Here is a 16,400-nt window from a genome sequence, read left to right on the forward strand (position 1 = left end):
GTCATTTTAAACCGATAGGATGGTGACACGTGCGCCCTCAATCGGAAAACAAGTCGGAATATAGGAGGGGTGGTGAAACCTACTGGTTTGGTGAAATAAGGGTGTTATTTTTTAATTCAAAAAAAAATGGGTGGTTAGTTCAACACAGGGTACATTTATGAGTGGTTATTTACAAAAAAATCCTTTTTTTTTTTAATTACATAAATTTTTATATGTGACTGGCCACACTGTTTGACCGGGATTATTCGATCAAAGGTTACTCGATCAGGGGTTACTCAAAGGGTTACTCGGTCATGATTTACTTTAGGGTTTGGTCAGGGCAACTTGAGGGGTTAGTCGATCAGGGTTATTCGAACCGAGTAACTTCGACTACACGTGTGGTCAACCACACAAAAAAAATTCCTCTTATAGTTATTTCATTTTTTTTAAAAGATGAAATACTTTGTGTTTCGGGGTTTTCTGATGTCCTGCGGAGAGTTACAATTCCGAGACTGGAACCGGACGCCTGTACCTGCAAAACAAACGGATGCTCCGGATGATTGGAGATCCGCCTCCGACAGTCAAGTTAGTACTTGATTAAGGAGTAATTAATGCGGAAATTAAAGTGATTGGGTCTCTCTAGGTGAGAGTGTTTAATGTGTATAATCTGCGTTTTTAGCGTGTTCCCCCCCCTAATGAGGATTAAGGGGGGTATTTATAACCTCGGGAAACGTGCCAATCTAGTTTTAGGTTAACCTTGGGCTGATTAGGCTTCCCTCGGAAGTTGGGCCTAGGTGACCGGTTATCCCAGGTGTCATGGGATGGACACGTGTCGTGTCGTAATTGGTCCATAGTGGACGGATCATTGCTTGACACGTGGCAGGCTCCTACTGGCCCATGTGACGGACACATGGCGGAACCTGATGGGTCTACTTGTCAGATGGTGATTGGTGGGAAAAATCCCCTAATCATTTGCCCCTCACAGGTGGCACGTGACTGGTCACGTGTTACCTGTGACAGGTATCGCCCTGTAACAGGCGAAGACCTGCTACAGGTGTCACTCGGCGAGAGGCCGAGAGATTCTCCGCCAAAATTTTGAATTCTGGAAGTGACCCTTCGCCTTCTCACTTCGCCTATATAAAGGAGTGTTGACTTCGGTCATTTTCACACTTGAAAACTTTGTGAGAGAACATTCGGACCCCTGAACTTGCTCTGACATTTTGGACCCTTTCTGCCTACCGCCTGCTCTGACAAGCCGACTGCAAAGGATTTTCAGAACTTCATCAATCGTCACTCGTTCAGGTAACCGTCGGTTCTCTTACTCTTAATTTTCTCTGTACTTTATTCTTTTTTGAAATGGCACCACGGAAGCACACGACACGACCTAGGTTAGTGATCAGTCGGTCACCGGGGACGGCTGAATCTAGGACTAGGAGTGCCGCCTGCCCTTTTCTGGACCCATCTTTGCCCTTTAATACAAAGTCCGACTGTATCTGTGTCTATGCAGAGCATGATGGCCAGAACAAAAAAGACCGTAGGATCTCAAACTAGGACGGCTCCTCCCATAGGGTGCCGATTAGTGAAACATCTAACCAGGCGCCAGATGTGGAAGTGAAACAAAGCGGCTTGAAAGCCGGCAGTTCTGAGGGAGGAGTCAAAGTGACCCCTTCCCATTTTACAGTTGACAATTCTACATTCTCTCCTTCTCCTTTTAAAGGAGAGGAGGCGGGCCCCTCCGGGAGAGGGGAGGAGTCGTCCTCTTCGGACTCGTCAGAGGACGATTCCGAGTCTAACTCTTATGGCCATGCTTCTCTGGACACAGAAGAGAAAAACAGTCGCCTGCAAGAGGCGAGGCTTTCTCACGCAGTTGAGAAGGGGGACGATTGGGCGGAGCCATCTGCCTCTCACCGAGAGCAAAATACCCCCTACTACTGCACGGTACCTCGGGGCCGGATCACAGCCATGCAAGAGAAAGTGGAGAGCTTTATCGCAAACCACACAATGGGCCCCGACTTTTTAGTGTTCGTGCCGGATCCAGAAGACACAGTCGTCTGGCCGGCTGGTACCAGTTATGATGGCGCCTGCTTTGGCTGCTACGAGGCGGCCATCAAGGCTGGGCTGCGCTTCCCACTACATCCGGCTGTTCAGCGGATCTTGGATGGGTATGAGTTGGGGTTATGGCAGTTAGCCCCGAACTCCTGGGTCAACGTACTCGGCTATGTGGCCGGGTGCGAACTGCACGGGGTGGAGCCGAGCTTCGAGGCTTTCGCCCACATGAACTACCTCAGCCGGACCCCTAAGGCAGGCGGTACTGGCTGGTATCAATTGACGAGCCACAGGGGCTACCTCATGACGAGAGGTAAAGCAAACAAATGGAAGGACTGGCGGAGCACCTTCCTCATCATTGAGAGTTCAGACACAGAGCTGAACAAGCGCTTCAACAGGTGGAACAGGAATCCGCCCCTTCTTGCAGGCGGCCGCAGCATGCCGCCTGTTCCCCCCAAGGCTAAGAACGAGATCCTAGATAAAGGACTCTTCAAAGTAGAGTCGAAGGTGAACTCTACTTCAGGGGTACGAGAGCAAGTACCCTGCACTGCGTCCCGAGCTTCAAATGGCTCTACGACGAGTACTTTTTGGCCGCCTGTGGCCTCAGCAGTCGGTGCTCAAGAGGTAGCCGGCCTGTCGAATACTCTGTTGTTCCATGCATTTCTTGTTATGACTTATTAACTTTGCTATTTTTTTTGCAGCGGACGCCATGAGCAAAATTACCGCCTCTAAGACTGCGGCGGCCATGTTGCGGGCCTCCATCATGCAACAGTCTTCAACCGACTCCCCCAACAAGGGGGCACCCTTGGTGGGCTTCGAACCTTTCACCCTCTTTTTGGAGTTGTGTTTATGCATATACTGACTCTTTTCTTCTTTTTTAGACGGGCGTTCCAAGAGCTTCTTCTTCCCAACAGCCGGACCCCAAGGCCCGGAGGACGACTGTTGCGAGCTCTCCTGGTTCTGCCAGGAAACATGCGGCGGCTGAGAAACAGCCGACCACTTCTTCTAAAACTCCAGCTGGGCCACCTAGAAGTATGAAATTATCCTTGTAAATTTTAGACTTGCTCCCTTCTTTACTAGGTCTAATCCGTTTGTTTATGCTTGATGCAGCCGGCCCTCAGGAGCCTGACTTGGTCGAGGTGGCCAAGTCTATGATCAAGGTCGTTCCTCCAGCTGAAAGGGAGGCGGTCAGGGGTGTCGGCACCCTTGACCTAGACGGGATTGCAGGGGTCCTTGCTGAGGTATACTTAGCATATTTTTGAGTATTTGAATTCCAGGACGCCTGTTTTCTTTTTGTTTGGAAACTGACGCCTGTTCCCCCTTTTTACTTAGGCCCTGCTCCGAGTGAACGGCCTTCGCAAGCCGCTTGACCGGAAGAACAAAGAGGTAAAAGCTGCAAAAGCTATGGCCGCCTCTGACTGTGATAAGGCAATGTTTCAAATTGCCCAAAATGAAGTTCTGACCATTGATATTCTTTATTATCAGGCGCAGGCTACCGCCGCTATCCGGGCTCAGTTAGAGGCGGCCCAGAAGAGGAATAGCGAGCTGGAGGCGACCATCAACAACCTCAAGGCCGAGCTGAGACCTCTTCGCCAAAAGATGTCCTCATACGAAACCTTGGAGAAATCCTTGGCGAGCGTAAAGGTACGCCTAGTGACCCAGGAGAAGAGTCTTACTCAGGAGCTCTCGAAAAAGGCCTAGCAAGAAAAGAAAGAGCTGGTCCGGGAGATGATGGAAGACTCTGCTCAAATCCAGCGCATGACTTGGGGCCGCCTCTTCCCCAATGCTGACTTTGCCTCATGGGAAAAAACGTACCGCCAGTGTTCTGATAGATATAATCAAGAGATCCTGGCGGCTGCTGAGGAAGAGGCGTTGGAGGAGGCGTTGGAGGAGGAGGAGCAGCCGGTAGTGGCGCTTGTGCCGCTTGGGGGTAATGCATCAAAGAAGGATGCAGCTGAAGCCGAGTCCAGCAAGAAGAGTGCTGACCAGGCGGCAGCTGCTGATATTGAAAATCTGCCCCCTTCTTAAGCTTTATGTCTTCTTTCCACGGCCTGCGTGCCGTTTGTTTGTATTTACCCGGCCAGGGGGCCGGGGCTCTGAATATTTTGCCGGTCTTTAATGACCGGCTTCTTTTTAATGAATTTTTTTTTTTTACTTCAAACTTGTTCAAGTATTGAATATTCTGATATCCAATTGTACACTATACCGACTGTTTTACATGGCCGATAGTTGCAGACAGGTACGGATAGTTAGTCACGCTACCTATGCCCTTGGACGACTGGTTGTCTGTTTCCAGGCTAGACGATCAGTCGACCATTTATCCAATTGGTATTCGAACCATTTTAAAGACTGGATCCCCTTTAGGCAGGCGGTCCTGTCATTTGTAAATTTAACCAAGTAGGAAAGTTGTTTCCTACTTGTCATGCTTTTAGGCTAGAGACTTTAGGCCGTCTAGGCCGACTGTTCCCCGCCATATTTAATCTAGTGTGAGCCGGTGCTGTATGAACACCTCTTTAGTTTCACACTAAATTTTTAAGGAGTGGCCAAGTAAACATGATTGTTACCTAGTCGCCAAGTAACTGAGTTGTAGAGGTATCAAGCGGTGGGTACCGGTTGTTCCCCTTTATTCGCCAATGTTTGTTGGCTTTTAACTCATAGGTTGTTAACCTAGCAGGAGTAGTGGTTGAGAGCCCCTGTTTGTTAAAAACAGGCGGGCGACTCATACCTTTTAGGCTCCATACTAAGTTTGAGAGAGTGACTATGAGTTAACTTTGGTGTTACTTAGTCGCCGTCACTCCTGCTTGAGTAGTAAAGGTACCAGGCGGCGGAGGCCGACTGAACCTTTTGATTCGCCAATGTTTGTTGGCTATTAACTCAAGAGGTACCCCCTGCATTTATCCCAAGTAATACAGGCGGTCATCTGACTCAGATGTCAACTGCTACCACTGGTTTGGTTAGTGATAGAGTTATCCTTGTCTCAAAAACGGCTACGTGGTTGCCCTTGGGGGCAGTCGTATAGGTGCCGTGTAATTAGTTTATAGAGCAATGTTCCACCCAAAAGGGAGCTGCTCTCTGCGACGAATTTCATCCGGAGGGATGCCGCCGGACGCCTGCTATGATGTTGGGACAAGTCGTATTAGTTTTGAAGATTGGATCAGTTGGCTTGGCGCCTGGTCTGATCATTCGGCCTGTGGCCTTGGTTAGTTCTTGGTGAACGTAGGTGCTAAGTAAAAGGAGGGTAGCCGCCTGTTTAGGCACAGGGTCGGCAAGGCCCTGATCTTTTTTAGTTAAGTATAAGGGGGGTGGCTGTGTGTTTGGAACCAGTCGGCTCTCTTCTGTGGAGAGTAGCCGACTATATGTCCAGACGGCGTGCCCCTATAGTAAAATATTCAATGGAGAGTAACCGACTGTAAAGGTACAGGCGGCATGCCCCTCTGAAGATAGAGTAAAATACTCAATGGAGAGTAGCCGACTGTAAAGGTACAGACGGCATGCCCCTCTAAAGATAGAGTAAAATACTCAATGGAGAGTAACCTACTGTAAAGGTACAGGCGGCATGCCCCTCTGAAGATAGAGTAAAATACTCAATGGAGAGTAGCCGACTGTAAAGGTACAGACGGCATGCCCCTCTGAAGATAGAGTAAAATACTCAATGGAGAGTAGCCGACTGTAAAGGTACAGACGGCATGCCCCTCTGAAGATAGAGTAAAATACTCAATGGAGAGTAGCCGACTGTAAAGGTACAGACGACATGCCCCTCTGAAGATGAGTAAAATACTCAATGGAGAGTAGCCGACTGTAAATGTATAGGCGGCCTGCCCCTCTTAAGTAAGAATAAAAATTAAACATGGAGAGTAGCCGACTGTTTGTCAGCAGGCATGCCCCTCTTAAGTAAGAATAAAAACAGTATGGAGAGTAGCCGACTGTTTGTTAGTAGGCGTGCCCCTCTTAGTACAAAATTGAATATTAAGTATGCAAACTTTTATTAAGTAGCCCTTGACTATTTACATCATTCAAAAGAAATATTTCTTAAGATTATCTACATTCCAAGTTCGAGGCAACGGTTGTCCGTCTGGTGTTCCCAGTCGGTAGGTACCGTCCCTGACCTCTTCACAGATTCGGTAGGGTCCTTCCCAGTTGGGAGTTAGTTTGCCAGACTCATTAGCCCTACCAACTGCTTCCATTTTTCTAAGTACAAAGTCCCCCACTTTGAGTGGACGCCTGTGTACTTTTTTGTTGTATGATCTAGTCATTCTCAGGCGGTAAATTTCATGGCGCAAGACAGCATTGTCCCTCCTTTCAGGAAGTGAGTCTAATGTCAGGCGCATGGCTTCCCAGTTTGCCTCTTCGTCATATAGCATTACTCGAAGAGTCGGCTCGTAGTGTTCTATTGGAAGAACAGCTTCCGCACCATAAGTTAGGAGGAATGGAGTTTCTCCAGTCGCCCCTTTTTCAGTCGTCCTAATGGCCCAGAGAACATGTGGTAATTCATCCGCCCATAGGCCGCCTGCTCGTTCAATCTTTTTCTTGAGACCGTCTGAGATGATTTTATTAAAGGCTTCTACCTGGCCGTTTGCTTGTGGACGGCCGACAGATGCAAAGTAGTGTGCAATTCCTTGGTCACCCAACCAGCTTTTGAGAACAGGCGTCTCAAATTGGGGACCATTATCAAAAACCATAGACATGGGAACCCCGAACTGAGTGATGACATTTTTCCAAATGAATGAAATTACATCCTTCGTCTTGATTCCCTTTACAGCCTCCGCCTCTACCCATTTAGTGAAGTAGTCGACGGCAACAAGTATGTACCTCCTTCCGCCTGTAGCAGGCGTATATGGACCCAAAATATCCATGCCCCACTTAGCAAACGGTAGTGGGCTATGGATGGTAGTGAGGTCAGTAGCCGGACGGTGAATTAGTTTGCCAAACCTTTGGCACTTGTCACATTTTTTCACCATCACCATCGCATCTGCTTCTAAAGTAGGCCAAAAGTAGCCCTGCCGCCTTGCCCGTTGAGCAAGCGTCCTACCGCCTATATGGGAAGCACAGTAACCAGAGTGAAGATCGTCCAGTATCTCTCGCCCCTTTTCTGGAGTAACACACTTTAAGAAGGGTTGAAGGTACCCCCTTTTGTGAAGTTCTCCCTTTATTATTTGAAAACTGGTTGCTCGTTTTTTCAGTGTTGCCGCCTGTTGATGATCATCCGGCAGGGTACCATTTGTCAGATATGCCCTGATTGGATCCATCCAGGTTGAGCTTCTGTCTAAGATTCCAATAGGTTCTTCCTCAATGCTTCTCCTCTCCATTACTTCCCAAAAAACAGTTCGAGGAGTATCACAGGAGGCGGATGATGCTAATTTTGAAAGTGCATCCGCCTGGTTGTTTTCTGATCTCGGCACTTGGGTCAGATGGAAATCCTCAAGGGAGTTGACTGCTTGTCGGACGGCCTGTAAATACTTGATCATGGCCGGATGGTTGCTTCGTATTCGCCATTGTACTGACTCACTATCAATTGTGAATCGGAACAGGCGTCTATTTTTCTTGCTCCTGCCGCCTTGCACATGCGGATTCCGGCTAGTAAAGCTTCATATTCTGCCTCATTGTTGAGGCCTGAAAACTGAAGCGTAGAGCATACTCGTACCTGTCGCCCTCTGGCGACTGACATATGACGCCTGCTCCACAACCATTTGAAGTAGAGCTTCCATCCACATATACCTTCCAGACTTGGTCTGTAACTTGAGAGTCCGGAGGACGAGTCATCTCAACAATAAAGTCAGCAAAGGCTTGCCCTTCACTGCTTTTCTAGGCTCGAAAGTAACTTCGAGGCTCTGTATTTCTATGGCCCATTTAATCATTCGGCCTGACGACTCCATGATGGTCAGTGGCCGCTTGATAGGTTGGTCTGTATACACAACGACTGCATGTGCCAAAAAGTAGGGCTTCAATTTTTTAACAGCCATGAAGAGTGCAAGACCAAATTTCTCCACTAAGGGATACCTCAACGCATGATCAGAGACGGCCAGGTACATGTAGAGTACTTCTTTGGGCAAAGGGCTGACCAGCCTCGGCAAGGAATGCAAGTGAACTTTCAATTTCTGGAAGGCCGCCTCAGCATCCGGCCCCCATTCAAACCTTGCCTTTTTCTTAATTGCCTGGAAAAAGTACAGGCATTTGTCGCCTGATCGGCTTAGAAATCTTCCCAAGGCCGCCAGACAACCTGTTAACTTCTGAACCTCTCGGATGGTACGAGGCGACTGCATGTCGATGACCGCCTGCACCTTCTCAGGGTTCGCCTTTATTCCTCTCTGATTGATAAGGAATCCGAGAAATTTCCCAGACTCAACTCCAAAGACACATTTCTTGGGATTGAGCATGACATGGTGCCGCCTGAGTGTGGCGAAAGTTTCTCGGAGGTCCGACAGATGATCTTTCTGAAGTTTAGACTTGACAATCATATCATCAATATATGCCTCGACATTTCTCCCAATTTGATCAAAGAACACAGTGTTTATCATTCGCTGGAAAGTGGTCGGGGCATTCTTAAGACCAAACGGCATGACCGTGTAACAGTATAGCCCCTGATCAGTGACGAAGGCCGTCTTCTCCTGATCTTTCTTCCATAAAGGAATTTGATGGAAACCAGAGTAGGCGTCCATAAAGCTCATCAAAGCATGGCCGGTTGTTGAGTCGACCAGGTTATCAATTTTAGGCAGAGGGTAACTGTCTTTGGGGCACGCCTTGTTTAAGTCTGTGTAGTCTACACACATTCGCCAGGTGCCATTCGGCTTTTTAACAAGCACCACATTTGCAACCCAGTCTGGGAAGTAACATTGCCGAATGAACCATGCATCAAGTAATTTTTTAACTTCGGCGGCTGCCGCCTGACTTCTTTCTTCGCCATGGTTCCGCTTCTTCTGCCGTACCGGCTTCTTTTTCGGATCCACAACCAGTTTATGTACCGCCAGGTCAGGACTAATGCCTGGCATTTCATGGACTTCGAATGCAAAGATGTCCTTGTATTCTTTCAATAGTTTGTGAAAGTCGTCACCTAGGACTCTTAGAGCAGCCGTCCCAACTTTGACTAGTCGGTCAGGACGCGAGTCGTCTAAGATCAGGTTCGTATGCTAACCAGCCGGCTGAGGGCGGAATTCATCCGACCGCTCCTCTGCCAATGATTGCTATTTTCTGTCTTTTCTTGCGGCCCCTGTCTGGGATGCCTTTCTCTTCTTGCCGCTTGCTTCTTGAACAGGCGCACTCTCCTTGACATTGTCAAGGTCTATTTTTCCACCACTCGACCCAGTGGTTATAACAGTGGACTTGACATCCGACAGATAGCACTCTCGGGCCATCCCCTGATCTCCCCTTAGGGACCCGACTGTTCCATTATCCATCTCAAACTTGAGCAACATAAGAGATGGGATTATAACAGCCTTGGAATTATTCAGGGTTGGTCGTCCCAGAATCATGTTGTAGGCCGAGAGTTCTTCTACTACCAGGAACCGGACTACCATGTGTCGTCCTTCCCCTTTTTCGCCCAGGCGGATGGGTAAATCCACTCGTCCCACTGGGTGGACGACTCCTCCTCCAAACCCTACTAAAGGGTGGGATGCCGGATGTATGCAATCAGTCTGATATTTTAGTTTCGACAGACATTTGCTACTGATGAGATCTGAGGAGCTTCCGGTATCTATGAGGATTCGGCCAACTCTCTGGCTGGCCACTTTACATTCAATAACGATAGGGTCGTCATGCGGCCCTCTTACCCCTCCTAGATCTTCTTCAGTGATGACAATCTCAGGAAATGAATATTTGGAGGGCCGTTCTTGGTGAACGGAATTTACATCTAACCGTCTGATATTGTCTTTGTTGCCCCTAATAGTGGGGCCGCCTCCTGAGAAGCCGCCTGCAATGGTGTAGACGACTGCATCATCTGTATCGGAGCTTTCGGCCTTTTGATTCTTCTTGGTCGACTGCTTTTTTGAGGTAGTGTTCCCCGTAGATTTCTTGACATAAGTGTCAAGATCACCTTGCTCAGCCAGGCGGTCCAGATACCGCATGAGAGTGATGCATTTATTGGTGTGATGACCAACATCTTCATGATAATCATAGATTTTTTCTTGGTTCCGATTGTTTGCAGAACCCTTCATGGGGACCGGCTTCTCAATTGAGATCCGTCCCTTGATTTCCTTTAGGATAAATTGGCTATCCTTGTTAAACACATACTTTGGGGAGTATGGTTTGAATTCCTTTTTCTTTTTCTGGGCCGGCTGTTTAGAGATATCAGCCGCCCAGACCTCTTTTCTCTTCTCGTCTTTGTTTGACGACTGTTTCTGTCGTCCTTCTCTTTTGTCGGACCTTCTCCCGTCCGACTGTTTTACCGTACTACAAAGATCAGTCGCCTGTATATAGGCTTCCGCTTCAATCAAGGCCTCTGGAAGAGTCGCCACCCTCTTTCGGACCAAATCAAATTTGAAGGTCGACCCGTCTTTGAGACCTCTGAAAAAGTCAGTATAGGCTACTTCATCCGGTAACCCTTGAATCTGTATTCTCATCAGGTTAAACCGCCTGATGTAAGAACGAAGCCCCTCCTTCTCGCCCTGCTGAATTGTTCCTAAATCAAGGGTCGTCTTCTTCGCAGGGATGTTCATGGCGAAGTTGGAGGTGAATGAGTAAGCAAGCGTCTTGAAGCTATTTACACAACCAGTCGGCAGGTTGTCGAACCATTGTTGTGCGATTCCTTTGAGAGTCGCTGGGAAACACTTGCACCAAGTGGGATCATCCAACCCTTGAAGGTACATCAGGTTGGTGAATGCCATCAGATGGTCTTCTGGGTTAGTAGTGCCGTCATAGGCGCCTACTAATACATTTTTCACTTTGGCCGGCTGAGCGACTTCAGTAATTTCCTTGGAGAAGGTCGACGACTGTTCACCAAGTCTAAGCAATCGTAGCTGCCAGTCCATAGGTTGGACATTTTTTGCTGCATGTCCACCAAACGGAGGTGACTGTAAAAATACTGTTGTTGCGGTACAAACGGTAAGTTTGGTACCGCCTGGTCGCTATGATAGCCGGACTGACGGGAGGTGCCGCCTGACTGACTCTCATGATACGACTGAGTATGCCTCATCGAGGTATTTCGCAGACTGTCTTGGAGGTTTGAAGTAGAGGCCGACTCTGACAATCGGTCACTCTTCTTCTGCTCTAGCTGTAGCCGAGCGTCTGTGTATGTTTTCCTCGACCCGTCCGCCTGAATATGACGAACAGGCTTCCTATTTCCTGGAGTAGGAAAACGGTATTTTGTGAAATCAAGGGCAGGTGGCTCCCGCTTCCTAGATTTAGGATGAGGAGTCGCCTCTCGCCCTTGTACTGGCTTCCTCTTCTGTGAAGTGGAGGGTTTCTTAGCCGACTGCTCCTTGTCCAGAGCAGGCGGCTTCTTGTTGATCAACTCTTGAATTTCTCCCTTGAAGTCCCTCATGAAGGTCATGAGTTCACTCCTTGTGATGGGAGCAGACCCATCAGTCGGCTGTTGCCGAACAGGCGGTGCGCCTGCTGGCTCGCTTCCTGTATGAAGATGTTCCCGTTCCCTCCTTTCGGTATGACGGGTACGTTGGGCCCTTAGGGTCCCGTCTGAAGCTGTGTGAGCTTCAACTTCAAATTCATTCTCAGTATCGTGGTCCGACTGAACTAGAGGGTCGTCCAGGGGACGTCTCTCTTCAGGAGTCGGTACAAACGTGGATGCCATCTCAGAAGTACTCTCCCCACAGACGGCGCCAAATGTTTCGGGGTTTTCTGATGTCCTGCGGGAGAGTTACAATTCCGAGACTGGAACCGGACGCCTGTACCTGCAAAACAAACGGATGCTCCGGATGATTGGAGATCTGCCTCCGACGGTCAAGTTAGTACTTGATTAAGGAGTAATTAATGCGGAAATTAAAGTGATTGGGTCTCTCTAGGTGAGAGTGTTTAATGTGTATAATCTGCGTTTTTAGCGTGTTCCCCCCCTAATGAGGATTAAGGGGGGTATTTATAACCTCGGGAAACGTGCCAATCTAGGTTTAGGTTAACCTTGGGCTGATTGGGCTTCCCTCGGAAGTTGGGCCTAGGTGACCGGTTATCCCAGGTGTCATGGGATGGACACGTGTCGTGTCGTAATTGGTCCATAGTGGACGGATCATTGCTTGACACGTGGCAGGCTCCTACTGGCCCATGTGACGGACACATGGCAGAACCTGATGGGTCCACTTGTCAAATGGTGATTGGTGGGGAAAAATCCCCTAATCACTTTGAATTTTATTAGTCTAGTACAACACGAGAGAGGCACATAACACATTGTTGTATTGTGGCTTGTGCATCGACATCATTTTAAAAATTTAAGACAAATAAGACAATTGACTTACTAAGGGCCTGTTCTGATTTACTGAACTGAATTGAAATGATTGGAGCCGAAATGAATTGAACTTGAATGAGCTGAACTAAATTGTTTATGAGAGAAGGAAATTAGGAACTGAACTGAACTAAATTGATTAGAGATGAACTGAACTGAAATTAAGCCGAAGAGACTGACCTTTATTAGCATAGTGCAACACGTGAGTCGGGCCATACATAAAATTCTATTTATGAAAAATCAATAAGACACAATTTTGTATGAATTTTCATACAAGACATATGGGTTTACATGATCCGACCTATACAACTTTGATTTCGCCTAATATATGTAGTGAGACAATCAACCAATAACTTAAAACTAAATAAAAGCGAAACCAGTGATGATACATGTCATTCACTAGCTAAAAAATTTTCCTCCATTTTTCCTTTCCTTTTTTTTTGGTCAATTCTTCATGAAGAGTATGTATAGCCTATAATATTCTCTTAATGAAATACTCTAATATGTATAATTTTATATTAAGTAATTTTCGTAATATTGTCCAAGATTTCTATAATATTCTCATACTAATATTTCTATAATATTCTCATGCTGATATTATTATTAGGAAAAGTCTTACTTCTATAATAATCTCATATTCTCATACTAATTTTTTTTTTAATTCCTCAGCTTACTTATATAGTATAATATAAATCTATGATGGGGTCACTCATTTTTTAATACTCCGTATTTGATTTATATATATAAAAAAATAAAGTTAAAGTTAAAAAAAAAAAAAACCCCTTGTACAAACCAATGTGTATGTCAAACTGTGTCAACAAAATAGGGACATGATAGGGTGGTATATAGCATGGGTTCTAAATAATCAATAACTTCTATTTTTTTTTCTTCATATTCACAAAGTTTAATACATCAATAGCCTTTACAGCCTTACATGCATCATTGTCAAAAAAAAAAAAAAAAAAGAAAAAAAAAGAAATAAAAGGGAAAAAAAAGAAAACCTTGATGTCTATATAGGTATTTTTTATTTTTTTTAATAAATGTAATTCTTTGTTTATATTAATTGTTAAATTGATGTTATAGTTAAATAATTTTATAAATCCTATTAAATGAAATCTTAACCCTTCTACCAAGTGTTGCCTTGCTTTTATGCTTAACTAGTCTTTTGACCCGTACAATGCACGGGTTATTCATAAAAAAATTGCATTGAAAGATGAATTATGAAATATCAATAAGCCACTATGGTCATAATGTGTGATAAATAATATGATTAAAGAAATTTAATCTTTGGCATTGTAAATGAAAATGGGGATTAAATAAGGGAGGGGTTAAAATTAAAGAGAGAAAAGGGTGGAGTGGTTAAAATTAGTGGATTGCTAAACATCGCCCGCAAATCTCCACATAAAGCCCACAAACTTATATTGAAGTTACAATATTGCCCTTGACCTTAAAAAAAAAACACAGCTCAATAAAAATCAAAGTACGGGGATGTCGAGGCTCTTGGCGGCAAGGTGGTTGGCTCGTGGCGGCAAGGTAGTGGTGGCTCGTGGCGGCAAGGTGGTGGTGGCGCCAGGTCCGGCAGCCACGTCCACCGGCCTGGCGTCTGGGCAGGACGCCCAGCCACGGTGAGTGGCGTTTGGGACAGGCGCCAGTCACTGTGGCTGGGCGTCCTGCCCAGACGCCAGGCCGGTGGACGTGGCTGCCGGACCTGGCGCCACCACCAGCCACGGGCCGTCCTGGCCAGGCGCCCCAGCTGCCTTAATTTTTTTTTTTTTTTAATTTTTTTTTTTTTTTTGGAAAATCAGAAAATTTTTCTAATTTTTTTTTTTTTAATGTGTTTGATTTTTTTTTTTAATAATTATTAATTTTATGTGTTATTTTATATAAGTCTAGTATATATATTTTTTATAAAATCAAATAAAAAACATAAATTTCCACATTCTAAATCAAAACATAAATTTAATAAACATAATTTAAAAAAAGGCAAAAAAAAAAAAAAAATTAAAAAGTAAGGGCGGCGTCCAAACCAGACGCCAGTGCACTGGTGGTGGCGCCTGGCCTGGACGCCAGTGCACTGGTTGAGGCGCCTGGGCTAGACGCCAGTGCACTGGTTGTGGCGCCTTGCCTGGACGTCCTTGCCATGGTTCCGGCGTCCAAACTAGGCGCCACCTCGTTTTCCGTCGAAGACGACGTATCTCCGGCGACCCTCGCCTCTCCGGCCTCCCTGGGCAACCCAGTACGACTCCACATTTGTTAGATCGAGATTTGTTCACTTTGGGTACGATTATAGAAATGGGCAAAATTGTCAAACCATGTCTAATTTGTGGGCTTTATGTGGAGATTTGCGGGCGATGTTTAACAAATCCCTAAAATTAAAGAGAGAAAAGCAAAAGCTTGAATGGAATAGGGAAGATGAAGATAAAATGTACATGGAAGAATTAAAGAAATATAGTGTAATAAAAAATTAATTAATGATGTAAGAATACATGTGTCATTTGGATTAGAGAAAAAGATATTGAAGTGCAATAGGATGGAGACATGTGTTTTCCTTGGTTATAGTTTTTAAATACTAAGTATAGATATAGATTGTTGTTTGAACTTTACAGATATTGTATCTTACTTGTATAATAGCTCCCCTCCACACCAACTAGATGCACTAAGAATTCGTGGTTCGGACCCACTTGTGCCTGCCTTGAAGTATCGGCCGTCACAAGCCCCGACCACCCGCACTCCGCCGCCCAGATAGACGTGAGATTGTTCGCTTGTGTTGCTTTGTGCTCACAAGCCCCTCTTCCGCACAAAGTTAGCGTTCTTGCCGCTAAAAGGCTAGAGCGCGTTGCACATTTCGGGGCCCAGACAAAAATTGGCAATCACTAACAAATTAAATTGGCCAACAATTTTCTTCAATCAAGAAACATGCACTTCAAGATTACCTTATCTTGTACCTTCTACATTTCACAATTCTTGCAAAGCTAATTAACTTTAATTTTGTAATTATAAAAATTATACAGATTAAAAATTGCGAGAGTATACCTTGTGACCATTCTATCACACAACGTGAAAATGAAGTATATAAATAAGTGAATATATTTTGAAAGTATGTTAGGTATGTAGATTATATTGCATGACATCCAATTGGACAAACTTATAGTCATCTCTAGATATTTTCCATAGGAATTTGAAATAATAAGCACTACTCTAATAATCATTGTAACATCTATATAACTAGCGAAGAATATTGGACCAAAAGAAATACTTCTAACCTAAAGTTATTTTGTTTGAATCTATCTAATCTTATGGTAGGAATATGCCTTGAATTGATGATCGAGTAGTACACGATCATGTAGTCCATTGTACATGATCGTGTAATTAGTGTTTTTATTTACTCTTCAATATACACGGCCATGTGGTTCATGGTACAAGATCGTGTAGTTCCGCTACTACAAGACATGTCACACGGTCGTGTGGGTTCAAGGTACACGGTCGTATTATTTCGGTCCATGTGGTTATTGATTGGGCTTTAGCTCAAATTCAGTTTATGTTTTGGAGAGTTCTCTATATATACCCCTTAGGATTACTCCTAACTGGATAAGTTGAGTGGTTATTCAGAAATCCGAGAGTCTTTTGTGTATTTCTCATCTCTGAGATCTAAGAGAGACATTAGAAATCTGAGAGACAATCAATCTATTTCTGTGATTGGTCTCAAATCTGTTATGAATCTGTAATATGTATTCCCCAAGGTCAATAAAACTATTACTCTCACAGTCTCACCTACCCGTGGACATAGTCAACACATTGTTGGTGAACCACGTAAATCTATGTATGTTTTTCTCTTTAATTTTACATTCAATATTTGTTCTTTCTTGCATCCGTTATAACATCTAAGATTATATTACTTGAGACCTTAAAAGCTAACCAATAGCCGGAGAAACTCCCGCTCGATAGATTCCATACCTGTACTTCTGTAGTCCATATCTCGGTATCTCCTGCCTTG

The 16,400-nt window shown here is 45.2% G+C and overlaps 1 protein-coding gene across 1 annotated transcript in view; it reads right to left on the reverse strand.

Annotated features, from left to right (window-relative positions):
* Positions 1-16,379, reverse strand: part of LOC110701870 (heat shock protein 90-6, mitochondrial-like) — a 19,220-nt gene extending 2,841 nt beyond the window's left edge. Inside the window, exon 1 of the mRNA XM_021879479.1 lies at positions 16,361-16,379. Within this exon, the coding sequence (XP_021735171.1) occupies positions 16,361-16,379 (19 nt within the window). The remainder of the gene's footprint in view (positions 1-16,360) is intronic.
* Positions 16,380-16,400: the final 21 nt, after the last annotated feature.

The sequence above is a fragment of the Chenopodium quinoa genome, unplaced genomic scaffold, assembly GCF_001683475.1.
Source record: "Chenopodium quinoa cultivar QQ74 unplaced genomic scaffold, ASM168347v1, whole genome shotgun sequence".
Lineage (NCBI taxonomy): Eukaryota > Viridiplantae > Streptophyta > Magnoliopsida > Caryophyllales > Amaranthaceae > Chenopodium > Chenopodium quinoa.